The 17,255-nt window shown below is 47.1% G+C and overlaps 1 protein-coding gene across 2 annotated transcripts in view; it reads left to right on the plus strand.

The window, feature by feature from the left end:
* TBC1D5 (TBC1 domain family member 5) overlaps positions 1-17,255 on the plus strand; it is a 538,038-nt gene that overhangs the window by 514,730 nt on the left and 6,053 nt on the right. For both annotated transcript variants that reach the window (XM_045538232.1, XM_045538239.1), the window contains 2 exons: positions 13,105-13,184; positions 13,990-14,133. In XM_045538232.1, coding sequence (XP_045394188.1) covers positions 13,105-13,184; positions 13,990-14,133 — 224 coding nt within the window. The remainder of the gene's footprint in view (positions 1-13,104; positions 13,185-13,989; positions 14,134-17,255) is intronic.

Below are 17,255 nucleotides of genomic sequence, written 5' to 3' on the forward strand. Positions count from 1 at the left end.
TATGCCTATTTAGAAAAATTTAGCAAACTCTACACTAGTTTATCCCTCCCCAGGCCAGGATACCACCACTCCAATAAAAGGGGTCTCAATATAGACTGTCCATCTTTCATCTTTTTTTTCTATTTTCTGGTTCTTTCCCATAGTCCCATATGCTTTTCTATACGAGATACCCAAATTGAATCTCATTTCCTCTCCTTTTTTTAAAATGTAATATGTAAGTCCTCCATCTTTATCAAACTTACTCTAAGTTCAAAGTATATCAGCACTTGAGTCCCCCCTCTCCTTTTAACTTCTGGAAGTAGCTATGGCAGGCTGTACTGAAGGGTGAGCGCAGTGGCCCACAGTGGCTGCCTTGCGCTGTAGCACTCCTGCAGCGGTAGCATCCCCACTGGGGGCAGTCCTCACTGAGGCTCCAGCCTTCACAATGATGTCTTTATCCTTCTAATTCAGTATGGAAGAGATTTCTCTGGTAAGTGGTCATCTTGTTGGATTTAATATCTAAATAAAAATTTGGTCAGTTCTAACTATTATAATATATTTGGCAGCTTTTCTGTAGGACTCTTGCCCCTAAGAGCCCACTATAGAAGACCAAAATACACCAAACTCACCAGCCTTCCCAGATTGAGGGGCAAGTGTCCTTCATAGCATGTCATTCATGGAGGAACATTTCACACAATGGTGGGATGAAGCCTATATACTTGTCACATACACTAGCAACTGCCATTAGTTCTCAAGTGCCAGATTCGGTGCCAGGTACTTCACAAACAGTATCTCTGATCTCCCACTAACTTTGCAAGTCGAAAGGGGTAATCCCTCATGTACAGTAGGGGAAATTGTGACTCAGCGTGCTCTACGTGCTTGGCTAGAGGTTACAGAGCTAGGAGGATTCAGGCCCAGTTGTGTCTGACCCCACAGCCCATTCTCGTCTTTTCATACATGGCTGCCTCTCCGTGTCCTCCAGTTCCAACTCTCTCCAGCTGCTGAGCCAACAGCCAAAAGATTCATCCACCTCATCTCTATGGAAATAGGCTTGCTGCCAATTGCTCGATGGCTCAGAAGACTTTCTGACCACCACAGGCATCTCATGCTGAGCACAAGAACACATGAGGAAGGGAAGGTAACGCTCAGGATAAGAAGACTGATGTTCATTGCCTTGGGTCATATTTAGATCCCAGCTGCAAAATAGCACTTAACTTTCCCTAGATTTCATATCAGCAAAACTTTTAAGGCCTGAAATTCATAAACCACGTATCCACCTTAAGCCCAGTTCAAAGGGTCTTATTTGACTAAATGATGTAATTTTAGGACAAACTGCTTTCCTATCTCATAGCTCTCAAAGGAGTGCATGATGGCAAAACTCCAGATTATTTGATCCTAGTAAGGCATTAGCTATGTATGTTTCTGTTTTTATTTTCAGAAATACAAATTCTGACAAAGGCATCTAACCATTACTGGAGCTTAAGAGTTCTTTTAGGTTTAAAAATATACATAAAGTCTCTTTATCTGGTTGACCCTAAAGTGGTAGCCGTACCATGAATAAGATAGATTTTACTGTGAGGAGTCATGCTTTCATAATACTCTAGCTGGCAGGGTGAGAAATCCTAGGAGACTAATATGCCAAATAGTAGAGATCAGTGAAGATTCAGAACTCTGCAAGCACACTCAGTTCACTTAAGAGAACTAGTTATTGAGCTGAAGACCTATCTTCAGTGTAATATACATATTTGCCTAGTCCTACCCTTGGACTTTCCTAAATAATGTTCCTCTCTCAATGCTGAGTTTAGGGTCTTCAACCATCTGGCAGCTAGATGCAAAATAGGACTCTTGATTATATTTTCTGTGCAATCTGCATTTTGCTTTTTAAGAAAATTCTGAGCATGAAGTATGTGACTCAGTGCTTGGCTCTTCATAGACCATCAATGAATTTTATTTCTCTTCACCTGCCCCTACCACTTCTCAATCCAAGATCTGGTTAATCATATCAATATCCTTTAATTCTTCACCTGGGAAATATCTCACCTACATCTGCTCCTCAGGAGATAAAAATCAACCCTAATGCTAGCAGGAAAGCCCTGCTTCGTGTCAGTCACTTAAGCCAAAATTTACTAAGTACCTGCTCTCTCATGTAAAAATAGGTTCTGGGAGAAGTAGTTTGGGAGAAAGGTGAGGTGGGGGAGTGGTGATCTAAAATTGAGTTGAATATGTATCAAAGTAGGGAGAGGAGCAGGAGAATATACCTCTTCAGAAACACCTACAGTGACACATTGCTTCACATGAAGAAAACCACGGTACTCTCCAGAGTACTAGTGATTTCAGAATCATTGGCAAGGAAAGTGGAGTTCTACAGTGATGAGGATATAGTGAATGTGAACCAAAAGACCTTGAGTCTAGGATTTGCCAGGTAGAACAGTACAGTTTCAGGAAACTTTCAGTCTCTGAGCCTCATCATTGAATTATTTTCCAAGAGTGAGAGATGAAGCAGGAGAGAGCCCACCGACTGGACACTATCAGAGGGAAGACTGCTGATAGGAAGCTAATGCTTGGACATGGTGAGTTTTGAGGTGGACTTTGAAGAAAAGTCAGGATATGATGTTACAAGGTAGATGGGAGGGACTTTTAGAAGGGGGAATGGCATTTGCAGGGACACATAGAGATACATGCCGTGTATTAGAGACTATGTGATCAATTTGATCCCTATAGTCTTCCCTCAACCCTGACTTCTCCCAATCCCACCTTCTTCTAGGGTACGGACAACTATGGCACACACTCTGTGCACAGAAATTCCTTTGTCAATGTTCAGCAAAAGCCAGTAGTGACAAATGACAGGTCTGCCCCCATCCTTGACTAATGGCCACCTCTTCAGCCACTGCCACTCTGAACCTGCCTCCCCCAATCTCACCTCTCTATTTCATAACAGCCTGTATAGTTCCACTTTTAGAGTCTGGGGTAGGCCCTTATATGAGATTGTCAAAGCTCAAATGTCTATCGAAGATGAGAAAGCCTCAGAGAGCAGAATCCAATTATCTGGGTATTTAAGGTACCAGGGCAGGAAGACACATAGGAAAGCATAATGGTAATGAGGCAGTATGCTGGAAGTAGAAAGCTTTGATTATCTCCTCTAACCCACTCCTCACAATCTTTGGAGCTAGATATTTCCCCCATATTACTGATGGGTCTAGTGACACACAGAGAGTCATAGCCCAAGATCATCAAAACCCAAGTCATTTTGTGTCATTGCCAGTGCTCAGAAAAGGTCTCTGGTAGAAATCATCTTACAGTCTGTTTTGCATATAGGTGGCTTCCCGTTGCTCGCTGTCCTCACTTAGGTCAGTTCCACCTCAGAATAAAGGGCACTGCATCTCAAGGCAATGGAGTCAGTCCCAAGCTCCCTTCCTGTGCCTACTGATATCTCCAATCCCTCCATCTGGGATCAGCCATCTCTTGTCCCTGCCATACTTTGGGGCTCTGGAGTCTGAAAGATTGGAAATATCATCCTAGCTCCACCGCTTTCCAGCTGTGAAACCGCAAATAACAGACCTGCCATTTCTGGGCCTGACTCCCTTTTCTGTAACAGGATGATGATTCTCAGCTAGATGGTTATTGAGCTAGTCAGTGAGGTAATGTCGCCACAGAGAAATGAAAGCTGCTGAGTCGTGAGTGCCTGGAGTGGGCTAGGTGCTAGGTTAACCGCTCAACCTGTGCTGTCTCCTTTCTCTTTGCAGAAACCCTGTGAGGAGGCTGCTGTTGTTAGCCTCGGGTGCAAGGGGTTCAATAACTTGCCCAGTCCCGCCTGCGTTACAGGGAGACGTCATTTCCACTTTTGCCCCCTTTCCACTACTTGATGAGGCTTCTGTTACTTTCTCCCTCAGCCATTTAAAGCAGTTAGTTGAAAACACTTTTATTCTAGCATTGAAAAAAATAAAGTTTTTACAAAATTAAAAAAGTATAATATTTGTGTGCCATTTCCATTGCCCTTAGAGATCTATTTTTGTGGCACTGACATTTCATTAAAAATAGTGGAATGACCACGGAATTGTTATGTGAATGAGATTTTTGTGTGTATTTCCACAGAAGTGGTTAGTTATGTGACATTTTCCCCTTTAGTTTCATTGCTCCAATATTCATAATATATAATACTTAAATATGAGAAGATTTTAAAGAGCAAAATATTCCTTCTACCTAGAAACAAAAGGAAAGAACCTTTATAGCAAAATTTATTTTACCTTTTGCCATAAGGAGAATTGTGCATTATGCTGGAAATTTAAACATTTCACATTTCTGCCTTTATAAGTTATAGAAGGACATCATTATGGTTTTCTGTTTTTATATGCTGATGCAAGTAGGTTAAAACAGGAGATTTGTTACTAGGAGGTTATATGTTAGTAGAATGTTTGTAAATGTTACCTTAAATCAATATATAGTGGAACTGGTTAGGGAAAGGATTTGCATAGTCAGTTAGGTGCATTTATAGCTAGGATTATGTCTTCTTATGTGCTCCCTTTATTATTATAAAATGACCATCTCTGTCTTTCTTTACCATTGTTGATTTAAAGTCAATTTTATCTGATATGAGAATGGCTACCCCTGGTCTCTTTTGGTTTCCATTTGCATGGAATATTTTTTTCCATCCTTTCACATCAAGCCTGTGTGCATGCTTATGGTTTAGATGTGTGTCCTGGAGACAGCAGATAGTTGGGTTGTGTTTTCTCATCCATTCGTCCAGGCTATGTCTTTTGAGTGGTGCATTCAAACTGTTAACATTAAGAGGTAGAATTGATATGTGGGATGCTGTTCTGTTCATCATGTTGGGTAGTACCTTATTGCTTTGTTTCCCTTCTTGTGCTATTGTTTTATGAGTTGTAAACTTTACCTTTTTTGGTGGTTATACACTGGTGGGTATCTATTGTGCTGACTCTCGGATAATGCAATTCTGAGTGTCTCCTCCAGGGCAGGTCTGTTCATGACAAATTCCCTCAGTATTTGCTTGTCTGGAAAAGACTTAATTTCTCCATCAATTATGAAATTTAGTTTTGCAGGATACAAAATTCTAGGCTGGCAGTTATTCTTTAAGAAGGTTGAATATAGGGCCCCATTCCCTTCTGGCTTATAATGTTTCCATTGAGAAATCTGCTTTTAGCCTGATGGGTTTTCCTTTGTAGGTCAGCTGTTGCTTATGTCTAGCTGCTGGTAGAATTTTCTCCTTAATTTTGACTTTGTCCATATTGATTATTATGTGTCTTGGAGATGTCCTATTTGCTATGAATCTCCCCGGAGTTCAGTGACCACCTTGTATCTGGTTCTCTGGCGATATTGGGGATGTTTTCCTCAATAATTCCCTCAAATAGATTTTCCATGCTTTTAGCTCTTTCTTCTTCGCCTTCAGGGATACCTATAATTCATATGTTAGTTCGCATTGCGTAGTCCCATATCTCTCTAAGTGATTGTTCTACCTTTTTTGTTCTCTTCTTTGCCTTTTTAAACAACTGGTTTAGCCCAAGAGCCTTGTCTTTAAGTTCTGAGATTCTTTCTTCTTGGTTTAGTCTGTTGCTGGTGCCATCTGCTGTGAAATTCCCTAAGTGACTCTTTCATTTCTTTGAATTCTATGTTGTCTAGCTCTTTAATGACTTTTCATTAATTTCCTGAAATATTTTTTTGGCTTCTTTCTGTTGGTTTTCAACTTTCTCTTCGATTCCATTCATCTTATTTGCCATCCATATTCTGAATTTCATTGCTGTCATTTAGACAATTTCCTTGTAGTTGGGGTTTGCTACTGTGGCTCCATTGTGATCCCTTGGGGATATTGATCTGTTTTGATTTTTCATGTTGCCGGGGTTCCTTTGCTGGTTTCTTCTCATCTGAAACCTCTTTTCTCGTCTCAGGGCTAATAGGTTTGCAGGGCACCTGTTCTTTGCTTTTCTTAATTAGAAGAAGGGGAGGTCGCTAAATGGTGCTCTTTTTTCCCTACTCTGGAATGTTGACGTGGCAGGGGAAGGGTGTGACCACTAGAAACCTGTAATGCAGCTGCTCCAATTTGCTCTATTTGCCTGCGATTGCTATGTTCAAGCCTGTGCTGCATGCTGTGTGTGCTGGACGTTGAGTTGTTCACCAGATAGTTGTAGGATGTTTGAGTTGGGAGCTGGGCAAGACCCTCTTCACTGAGGGCTTGCTCTGCCTGGGGTCTCCCCACAGAGGTGACAGTGGCAGCTGTATGAGGCTATCCAGGCATTGGTCATGAGTTCCCAAGCTATGGACATTTCCTCAAACCAGGTCCCAGTGTACTGGTGGCTTGAGGCTGGGGGGGTGCCTGGCAGGGTGTTGGACTTTGGAGCAGTTCGCTGGCTCTGCAGCAGTGGTGGAGGATCCAGGGTGGGATCTTGGGGACCAGGTGCAGTGCTGGAATCTCAGGGTGGTGTCGTGGGCCTAGCAGGAGCTCTGGAGTCACCTAGGTAGAGCCTCAGGCTCCAGTGTGCGAGCCTCAGAGTTGAGACTGGGTAGGAGCCAGAAGTAGGGCTTCTGAGCAGGGCCTCAGAGCCAGAAGCAGGGGTGTGCAGGTGGTGGGCTGATCTGACCTGCAGAGCAGGTCAGGGCTGAGCAGGCTGCAGACAACTGGGACCTGGAGGGTGGAGTCCGGGCCAAGCATATGGTGAGCTGTTACGCAGGCTCGGGGACCACACAGAAGCCAAGTCACATGGGCAGAGGTCCTTTCCAGTGGCCCAGGGACTGTGGAGTTCTCCCCACGGCCCCCAGAACCCACCAAAGCAGTTGCCCACAGCTTCCTAGGTCGGATCCTGTACCACCCCAGTTAATTCCCATGCTCAGATCCTGTTGTGGGGGTGCTTGGCTTCCAGTCACCCGGTATAGCTTAGAGGAGCCTCCGGTTGGTCCACTCCCTCCCCAGCCTGGTGGGGGCAATGTCAAGGCCATAGCCACAAAGCTGAGTCCCGTGCCAACCTGGTGCCAAGTACGCAAGAGCTCAGGATGGCTTTAGCTGCTGCCCGATCCCCACTGCCCCTGTTTTCTGGTGCAATGAGTCTGCACAGACTCAAAGCAGATCCCCAGTCTGTGGCAGCAGAGTGAGCCCTCTCACAACTTGGCCACAGTGCCTGCAGGGCGAACACGGTGCCCCAGCACTCTGTCCTGCTAATCTTCCCTGCGTGTGCTCTGATATCACCAAATGGATCGCCCCATCACCTTTTTTTTTCCACACTGAGAGTCCCACACTGTTTCTCTGTGGCTTCACAGTGTTCCGTCCGAGAATAGCTGTCTGTAGGTAGGCTCCTGCTTCCTATTTATTTTTCCTTCCTTGGGAGCTGCAGGTTCACACGCTGCTTCTAATCCACCTTTTTTTTTTTTCTGGATGATTTTTATCCTATGTAACAGTTTAGCTTCTGTATGGGGTCGAATATTGTCTCCCAAATATTCATAACCACCTGGAACCTGTGAATGTGACCATATTTGGAAATAGGGTCTTTATAGATATAATTGAGTGGAGATAAGATCATACTGGATCAGGGTGAACCAAAGGTCAGAGTGATGTATCTACAAGGCAAGAAATGCCAAGGATTGTTGACAACCGCCAGCTGCTAGGTAGAGTCAAGGAAGAATTCTTCCCTGGAACCTTTAGCGGGAACGTGGCCCTGCCAACACCTTGACTTTGGACTTCTAGCCTCCAGAACTGTAAGAGAATAAATTTCTGATGTTTTAAGCCACCCAGTCCATAGTACTTTGTTACAGCAGCCCTAGGAAACTAATACAGCTGCTAATAACATAAACCTGGGGGGAAAAGGAGAATAAATAAATTAGATTATTGTTTTTCACAAGAAAAAAGCCCAGTGGTAGATAGTCTAAGCAGATACTCTGGCTCCATGATGTGCCTCAGGCTGCTCCTTTTAAGCTGTGGTTTTCATCACAGCTCTTGCCTTTACCACCACTTTCCTTCTCAACTTACCCCTGCAAGCACCACCATCCCACTCTTGAGAAGATGGATTTGTGGCAGGCTCACAGCAAAACAAGGCATCCAAGAGAGGATGGCTAGAACTTCCTGGTTCACAATATTTTCAGGCAGTGTGGCCAGTATGATTTTGTAAGATTTCGTGTAGATACTGATATTTCTGTATTGGGATAGTAAATCTATGTCCCTAAACTTGGGTGTGCTAAAATCTTGCTCTAAAGTTCCATAGTTCTGTTCCCACCAATGGCAGTCAATGGACATAAACTTGCCGATTAAAGGCAACTCAGTCTCTTATAGGTTAACTATTTCATCTGAGCAAATGCTCATACCTAGTTTCTCTAATGTCTCTTCTTCCTGCCAAGATGGTGCCAGGTACCTAGTTTCTGTAATGTCTCTTCTTCCTGCCAAGATGGTGCCAGGGTTCTGGGATGGGCTCACATGTCTCTTTGTTTGAAGACGGACCTCTGAGCGAGCGCCCTCCAGGTCCTTGCTGGCCTCTGAGGGGAGCTTTGTTCCTGCACATTTCTGGGTCTCTGTTTCACTGGAGCCACCGGCTGCCCAGTGAGCCTATAGTCTATGACCCTAAAGGCCGTTGGTCTTTGTTGCTGCCATTACCTGGCAATTTTGCCAGATCTTTTTGCTTTAGAGTGTGTTCCACCACAGACTGTCAAAGGGGCAGGCAGGAGACCTCACGTTTGGTTTCTGTAGACTTATCCTTTGTGCTGGACCCCTGCATTGTGGGTATGGCCTCCAGGGGCCAACTTCCCATTAGATCCTTGGACTTAAAAAGCCACCTGTGCTTGCTCTAGATGTCCTGGTTTCCTCTTGGGGCCTGGGAGCAGTCCTCATGGTGGCCCTTGCTTACCCAGAAGGAGCTGGGAAACCTGAGCCCACCCTGCAGCTCAGCAGGGACAGAACCCACTGCCCTGTCAAACCACACAGTGCTATGTGCCATGCTGTCTCATTCAGCCCTCAAGCCCTCACAGCTCCACCTGAAAAGCCACAGCAGCCTCAGTCCTCTAAACAGTGGTCCCCAATCTTTCTGGCACCAGGGATCAATTTCATGGAAGACAGTTTTTCCACGGGTGGGGCGGGGAGGCAGAGCTCATTCAGTGATGTGAGCGATGGGGAGCAGCTGCAAATACAGACGAAGCTTCGCTCCCTCACCCACCGCTCACCCCCTGCTATACAGCACCCCCCGACCCAGTTCCTAAGTTTCGTGGACAATTTTTCCATGGCTGATGGGGGGAGCGGGGCAGCAGGGCTCTGTGGCCCAGTCCCTATCAGGCTACAGACCTGTAGTGGTGCTCCACTGCCCCGGGGTTGGCGACCGCAGCTCTTTTTGACCCACAAAACTGCTTCTGGTCAGTTTTCTGCAGTTGGTTGTTGTTAATGTCTTGTTGAGTGGATTCTAGTTTGTTTTTTTATTCAGAGAGAACAAATTGTTACAGGCTTTTAAGGAAACCAAAAACATTTGCTCTCTAATTATATTTATTATTCTATTCCCATTCAACTTGCTTTCTTGTTTTGGAACAGCCTTTCTATTAGCCAAAACTCCAGTCAAGTTTTCCTAATAAATAAAAGCTGCTATTTTTCTGCTGTGGTTTGTGAGAGGACTTGTCAGCATGGTTCTCACTGAAGATTCTAATAAATTGTCAGGCTGGGAGCATGTTGATGGTATCAGTCTTTGCCTTGCCCCTTACTGGACATAGTTTTTGGAAATATTTAAAATAGCAGTGTTTTGAAATGTAAGTTCCAAGAGTGTTTTTCATGTTTGTTCCTTCGGTCAGTCGGTAAATACTTAACTGTGTACCTGTAATGCACCAGGCATTATTCTAAGGACTGGAAATACAGCCCTGAGCAAGAATGTCCTGGAGCTTATACCCTGTTCGGGGAGGATGGACAACAAAAAAGCCAGCAAATACATGTGATGACGTCAGACAGTGGCGGGTGCTTATAAATGCAGTGACACAGATGAAGTGGTAGGGACTAGAGAGTGACTTGGGGGCTACGTTAGGTTGGGTGGGCAGGAAGACCACTCTGAGGGGACAACACTGGACAGAAAGGCAGACAGTGAGGAGGCGCAGTCTGCTTAGACCTGGCGACAGTGTCTGGGCCGAGGGGCGTGAGTGTGCCGGCCACGCCGAGCGAGCGAGGAGTGACACGCTGGCCCTGCCAGCCGGAGGGGCCAAGCACGGGACTCGGGAGTTCAGGCAGAGACTGGGACAGCTTTGTTGGGTGAGTGACTGAGAATATAGCATGTAAGACATTACAAATAGGGCATCTTTAAGGCCACAAAAAATAAGAAAGCTGTTAAGGAGGGTGAACATACTTACTGTAGTGATTCTCAAATCGGTGCACCCATCAGTATCTTTTTAACTGTGTTTTCATTGTGCCCTCCCCCATCAACGCATGATCCTGTGCGGCCCCAGGCTTCTACTGCTCCCCCTGAGCTCTCCTGAGAATCCCCCTTCAGTCCCTGACGGGGCTGTGTGCATCCCACAGGCGTGTGGAGGTCAGGGGGCTAAGGACCCCTGCGTGCTTAACATCCCAGTGGGCACCCCAGAGGGTCGGCAGCTGGCTTGGCAGGTCCGTCGGGTCAGGTCTGGAGAAGAGACTTCTGTGGAGCCGACATCTCCCAGAGGACACAGAGGAGCCGGGTTGAGTCCTGCCGGTCCACAGGCATTGTCATCTGGGAGCAACCTGCAGTGCCATCGCTGCAGCCTCTCATTTTACTATTACAGTGAAATAGGAACATGCTTTGCTGTTACAAACCCTTAAAGACAATTTCTTTACTAATTTCAGTCACCTAGAAAGAACTGGTGTTGAGAGAGGTGAGTTAACACCGCTGAACTGTGAGGCGTGTATTCCTACAACTTTTCAGCCAGGTTGAAAAGCTTCCTCGCAGAGACTGGGTGAATGGTCCAGGCTGCCAGCCACATCGCATGTCAGCAAGAGGTGCCCGGTCTCTCGCTGGCGGGAAGGCCGCTCTGTCACTATGAAACACATGTGTGTAGGGCTGGAGGGAAGGCTGCTCTGTCACTATGAAGCACACGCGTGTAGGGTCAGAGGGAAGGCCGCTCTGTCACTATGAAGCGCACGCGTGTAGGGCTGGAGGGAAGGCCGCTCTGTCACTATGAAGCACACGCATGTAGTGTTGGAGGGAAAGCCACTCTGTCACTATGAAGCACACGTGTGTAGTGTTGGAGGGAAGGCCACTCTGTCACTATGAAGCACACGCATGTAGGGCTGGAGGGAAGGCCGCTCTGTCACTATGAAGCACACGCGTGTAGGGCTGGAGGGAAGGCCACTCTGTCACTATGAAGCACACGCGTGTAGTGTTGGAGGGAAAGCCACTCTGTCACTATGAAGCACACGTGTGTAGTGTTGGAGGGAAGGCCACTCTGTCACTATGAAGCACACGCGTGTAGTGTTGGAGGGAAGGCCGCTCTGTCACTATGAAGCACACGTGTGTAGGGCTGGAGGGAAGGCTGCTCTGTCACTATGAAGCGCACGCGTGTAGGGCTGGAGGGAGGGCAGCTCTGTCACTATGAAGCGCACGCGTGTAGGGCTGGAGGGAAGGCCGCTCTGTCACTATGAAGCACATGCATGTAGTGTTGAAGGGAAAGCCACTCTGTCACTATGAAGCACACGTATGTAGGGCTGGAGGGAAGGCCGCTCTGTCACTATGAAGCACACGCGTGTAGTGTTGGAGGCAAAGCCACTCTGTCACTATGAAGCACACACGTGTAGTGTTGGAGGGAAGGCCACTCTGTCACTATGAAGCACACGCGTGTAGTGTTGGAGGGAAGGCCACTCTGTCACTATGAAGCACACGCGTGTAGTGTTGGAGGGAAGGCCGCTCTGTCACTATGAAGCACACGCGTGTAGTGTTGGAGGGAAGGCCGCTCTGTCACTATGAAGCACACGCGTGTAGGGCTGGAGGGAAGGCTGCTCTGTCACTATGAAGCACACGCATGTAGTGTTGGAGGGAAAGCCGCTCTGTCACTATGAAGCACACGCGTGTAGTGTTGGAGGGAAAGCCGCTCTGTCACTATGAAGCGCACGCGTGTAGTGTTGGAGGGAAGGCCACTCTGTCACTATGAAGCACACACGTGTAGTGTTGGAGGGAAGGCCACTCTGTCACTATGAAGCACACGCGTGTAGGGCTGGAGGGAGGGCAGCTCTGTCACTATGAAGCACACGCGTGTAGGGCTGGAGGGAAAGCCGCTCTGTCACTATGAAGCACACACGTATAGTGTTGGAGGGAAGGCCACTCTGTCACTATGAATCACACGCGTGTAGGGCTGGAGGGAGGGCAGCTCTGTCACTATGAAGCACACGCGTGTAGGGCTGGAGGGAAGGCCACTCTGTCACTATGAAGCACACGCGTGTAGTGTTGGAGGGAAGGCCACTCTGTCACTATGAAGCACACGCGTGTAGTGTTGGAGGGAAGGCCACTCTGTCACTATGAAGCACACGCGTGTAGTGTTGGAGGGAAGGCCACTCTGTCACTATGAAGCACACGCGTGTAGGGCTGGAGGGAAGGCCGCTCTGTCACTATGAAGCACACGCATGTAGTGTTGGAGGGAAAGCCGCTCTGTCACTATGAAGCGCACGCGTGTAGTGTTGGAGGGAAAGCCGCTCTGTCACTATGAAGCGCACGCGTGTAGTGTTGGAGGGAAGGCCACTCTGTCACTATGAAGCACACGCGTGTAGTGTTGGAGGGAAGGCCACTCTGTCACTATGAAGCACACGCGTGTAGGGCTGGAGGGAGGGCAGCTCTGTCACTATGAAGCACACGTGTGTAGGGCTGGAGGGAAAGCCGCTCTGTCACTATGAAGCACACACGTATAGTGTTGGAGGGAAGGCCACTCTGTCACTATGAAGCACACGCGTGTAGGGCTGGAGGGAGGGCAGCTCTGTCACTATGAAGCACACGCGTGTAGGGCTGGAGGGAGGGCTGTGCACCGCAGGCCCAGTGCTGCCCTCTACTCAACCGGGCAGCCCCCCACCCGCAGTCTGCAGAGCATCCTTGGTGGGAATAGCTGCTAGGAAATGTGGCAGAAAATTCCCAAGCTTGTCTGAAGTTATAGTGTGACAGCAGGTAAGTTGTGCTCGTTAGTTATAAAATGTTGTTCTTCTATTTTCAGTAAATATTCAAGATGTGATATTACAAGAAAATTTGGAAAAAGAAGATCAAATTCTGGTTTCCCTGGCAGGATTAAAACAGGTATGTGCGTTGCTCTGACGAGTCTCCTCTGTGTCCTGCTGCTGTGGGGAGGGCACCCTAGGGCGTGGAGCACCGCGATGTTAGAGCCGGAGTCCCCCTGGCCCTTCATTTCTTCCCAGAAGGACCCCCTTCTGAATCTCCACCTCCTCATGCCCCTGTTCTGTCTAGTGATTATGTCTGCTTGGCTTGTCGCCCACACCGGTTTTCCATTTCCTCTTATCAAACCCATTGTTTCTTCCTCACGCAAAGCTGGTGTGCCGTAAATCAGCATCATGTTCAGCCAGCTGTAAATACATGGATGTCCTTGGAACACAAGTCATAATCAATACCTACAGCAGACGTCAGACTCCCCAGGGCCACATTTACCCAAGCTTTCAAGATCTAAATGGGACATAAATGCCAATGAAAAAGAGTGTTACGTTCCTACATGCCTACCTACATTGTGAATGGACCAGTGGTGGCAGAGTCACTTTAGTGACCAAGGTGTGCAGCGGAGCTGAGTGTGTAGGCAAATGGTGCTTCCTGCTTTAAGACAATTGCCAAGGATGTGACCGTCGTGTCTCACCCTGTGGGAACCTGGTCATTAACGCCCTGACATTTTCCTTGGTCATTGCTAAGTCAGCAGCTTTGATAAAGTTGGATTTTTTCCCGTTATTTCTTTCATAATGGTGTAAAATGTTAACATCCATGCTATAAAAAAAAAAAACAGTTGATAACAAGCCTAGTCAAAGTGTATGGGAGATTTAGCTAGCCTTTAAAAACAAACTCATTCATCTTTTTCATTTATTTTCTTATTTGAAAATAGATCAAAGACATTCTCAAAGGTTCCCTGCGTTTTAACCAGAGCCAGCTAGAGGCCGAGGAGAATGAGCAGATCACCATCGCGGACAACCACTACTGCTCCAGCGGCCAGGGCCAGAGCGACCAGATGCCCGGGGCCACCAAGCAGGTAGAGGAGCTCTGAGGACCATGTTAGGTTAATTCAAAGGGAGCACATCCATATAAGGTCTTCAAAGTTACGAATTACAAAAACCCTACCAGAGTTGTTTCAGATTGCCGTGTGTGAAGTTCCACTGAAATACCACAAGCAGCCTGAGGCGGGAGTGCTGTGTGCAGCCGTGCAGGTCCTACACTCTGGTGCGGAGGGGGTGCCATTCACAGTGACAGCGAGCAGAAGGGCATCTCCCAGAGCTGTGCGGTGCAGGGCGACAGACGCAGAAACGCGCATGCAGCAGTTCACCTGAGCCTCCTGCCGCTGCCATTGCCTGGGGGACACCAGACCCCTGCCGCAGCTGTTGGCCAGTGGCCTGCAGCCGACGCCTCCATTCCAGTGTTCCTAGTGCCGTCTGAGTGCATCTCACGTGGCTAGAACATGTTTGGCCAAGATTACTTTCTTGCTCTCGTGGGAAAGGGCTTCTTTTTAATGTCCACCTCTAAGGCAGGGGTCAGCAAACTTTCTGTAAAAAGTCATAAATATTTTAGGATTTGCAGGCCACATGTGGTCATCTCTATCATAGACTTTTTTCTTTATCTTTTGTTTTATTTTTTATATAACCTTTTAAAAATGTATAAGCCTTTCGCAGCTTGAGGGCCACACAAAAGCAGGCTACAAGCCAGATTTGGCCGTGGTTTGCTGACCCACGCTCTCAGTATGTGTAATTTATGCTAACATAGAATCACATGATTTCACAGCTAAGGGGATCTTAGAGCTTCCTCACGTGCTCAGTCCTGCCTGCCCCTTTGGCCAGTGAGAAACCGAGAGCCAGAAAGGCTCACTGGGCGGGGGGCACCCCCTTGCCAGCACTGTGTGTGCAGAACCCCCTGCCCGGCAAGCTCCGCCTCCTGCCTCAGTGGGCATTATCTGCTAAGACCAAAAGATTGTTCATTTCCCATTTAGATTTTAAGTTCCAAATAGTATTTTTTAAAAATCAGCTTATAAAATTTCATTGTGAAAAATGAACATTAGCAAAATCTTATCTAAGTCACTTTCTCAAGAACTAGCATTCATATGCTTGAAAATTATTTTTTGTTTGATTTTAAAACAGCAAATGGGAATTTGAATGGGAATTTTTTCAGTTTTAAGGGCACTCTTCAAGAAGAGAGACCTTTGTGGTTAACTTTTAAAGCTGTATGAAATTTTCATGGAGCGCTTTGACTCTGCGTTTTCAGCCATGTGAATGCAACACCAACATTGCCGCTTTAATTTCATTTTTCTCCAAATTCTCCTCCCTGCATAGATGTTTTATTTTTTAATAATCATTCATTCAAAAAATTTTGAGCATAGGTCCACCCACCAACCATTTTTAATTGACAATTTTATTTAAAACTTCAGCATGATTTTTCAGTTGAATATGTAAAAATACTGCAGAAAAAGACTTTTCAAAAACACTAATGAACTTGCTAAATTTAAAACTTCTTGATTATACTTTGCAATCGTCTCTACCCCTTCCCTGCCATGGCCCCTTCCCTGTGGCTGTTAGCAGATTATAAAAAACCAGTACTCCTCAAAAAGGTCTTACTGAGGAAGGGAGAAATAGGGAAGCCGTGCTCTGAAGGAGAAAAGGCAAGAGAAATCCCGGATGCAGGCAAGCAGGTCAGACAGACGAGCCCAGCGTGTGGGGCCTCCTGCCGCAAAGCCCAAGGATCTGGGCTATGCTGATAAGGGGCCGAGGGGTCTACCAGGCAGGAGGCCTTCACCCTTCTTCCTGTAGGAGGCTGTGTTCCGAGCCGTGGGGCTGCCATCCAGCTTGGAGCCAGCTGAGTTTTCCATCTCGCCGTCTGTGGGAAGAGAGGGCAGAGGGGACGCTGGCTGTGGACAGGCTACATGCAACCCAAGTGTGCCAAGTGGGAGTTCCGAAGGCTTCCAAATGTTTTGAGGACCTGCTGTGCCAGGAACTGGGTATCAAGGCTATGGGATGAGCTCCTGCTTTCGTGAGCATCCAGCTATGGGGGACAGGGCTGGGGGAGCATGGCTCGCTAGGCAGGCTCTTGAGACATTTTCTTGAGATGTAAGCACCACACACTGGGCCTGTGACGGACTGTGCCTTAGCTCGTTCCTAACCTAGGGATGGGTCGTCTTTGCTTTCTTGGTTAATCACTAACGTCTGTCTAAAGGATAGTGCAGAAGGACCAGGCTCCCTGCCCCGGGGCAGATGGCCTGTGGCCCTCCTGCAGTGCCCTTCCCCCTCAGGAACCACTGGAAGGTTCTTCCTCTGTGGAAATGCACATGCCCCGCTCCCCGCTGTGAGGGTGGTGGTGACAGGGCTGGTATTGTTCTTTCCATTTGATTTACACATTTTATCTCCCTCTCTAAAAACAGCAGAGTTGTGCAACTGCATTCTGTGGAGTGAAGAGAGCCACACTCCCTACCTCCCTTCCCCGAGTCTGTCCTTTGGGAAGCTTTTGATGAACTCACTCAAATCCACTGCAGTAAAGGGCAGGACTTTGTTAACCAGCCCATCACATTGCCTGTCTGGCACGTGGGTCCCGTGTTTTTATCTGAATATTGTCTAATATGATAGCCACTAGCCACGTGTATTTATTTAAAATTAAATTTAAATTTATTAAAAGTCAATAGAATTAAAAGTTCAAACTTCACTTCCTCAGTCACACCAGCCACTGTTCAAGTGTTCGGCATGCACATGGGGTTAGGAGGCCACGCTGCTGGACAGCACAGACGAGACTATTTCCATCATCAGAGAAAGCTCCTTTGAGCAGCGCTGCTCTGCAGTGGACTCCCTGCTTCCCCCATGACCCTGAACTCAGCCTAGGAAAGGAGGCGGGTGGGAGAGGGGGCAGGCAGGGGGGAGGGGGCATATACTGTGGTGGTCCTGGCCATTTTTAGACAAGCCTGACAGGTTAAAAACTTTTCTAATTGTGCAAGACATGCCTATATCTGGCAAAAAGAAAGGATTGACTTAGGAATTTACAAAACGTCTGTAAATGTTATAAATGGCACCAGATAGTGGTTAAGGCTGCTATGGAAATCCATAAAGAAGCCATCTTTGTGTCTAGAAAAAAATTCTCAGGTACACGGACAGCAGTGTCTTTGAAAGTATTTTGTGACATTGG

This window comes from Lemur catta, chromosome 1 (genome assembly GCF_020740605.2).
Source record: "Lemur catta isolate mLemCat1 chromosome 1, mLemCat1.pri, whole genome shotgun sequence".
NCBI lineage: Eukaryota > Metazoa > Chordata > Mammalia > Primates > Lemuridae > Lemur > Lemur catta.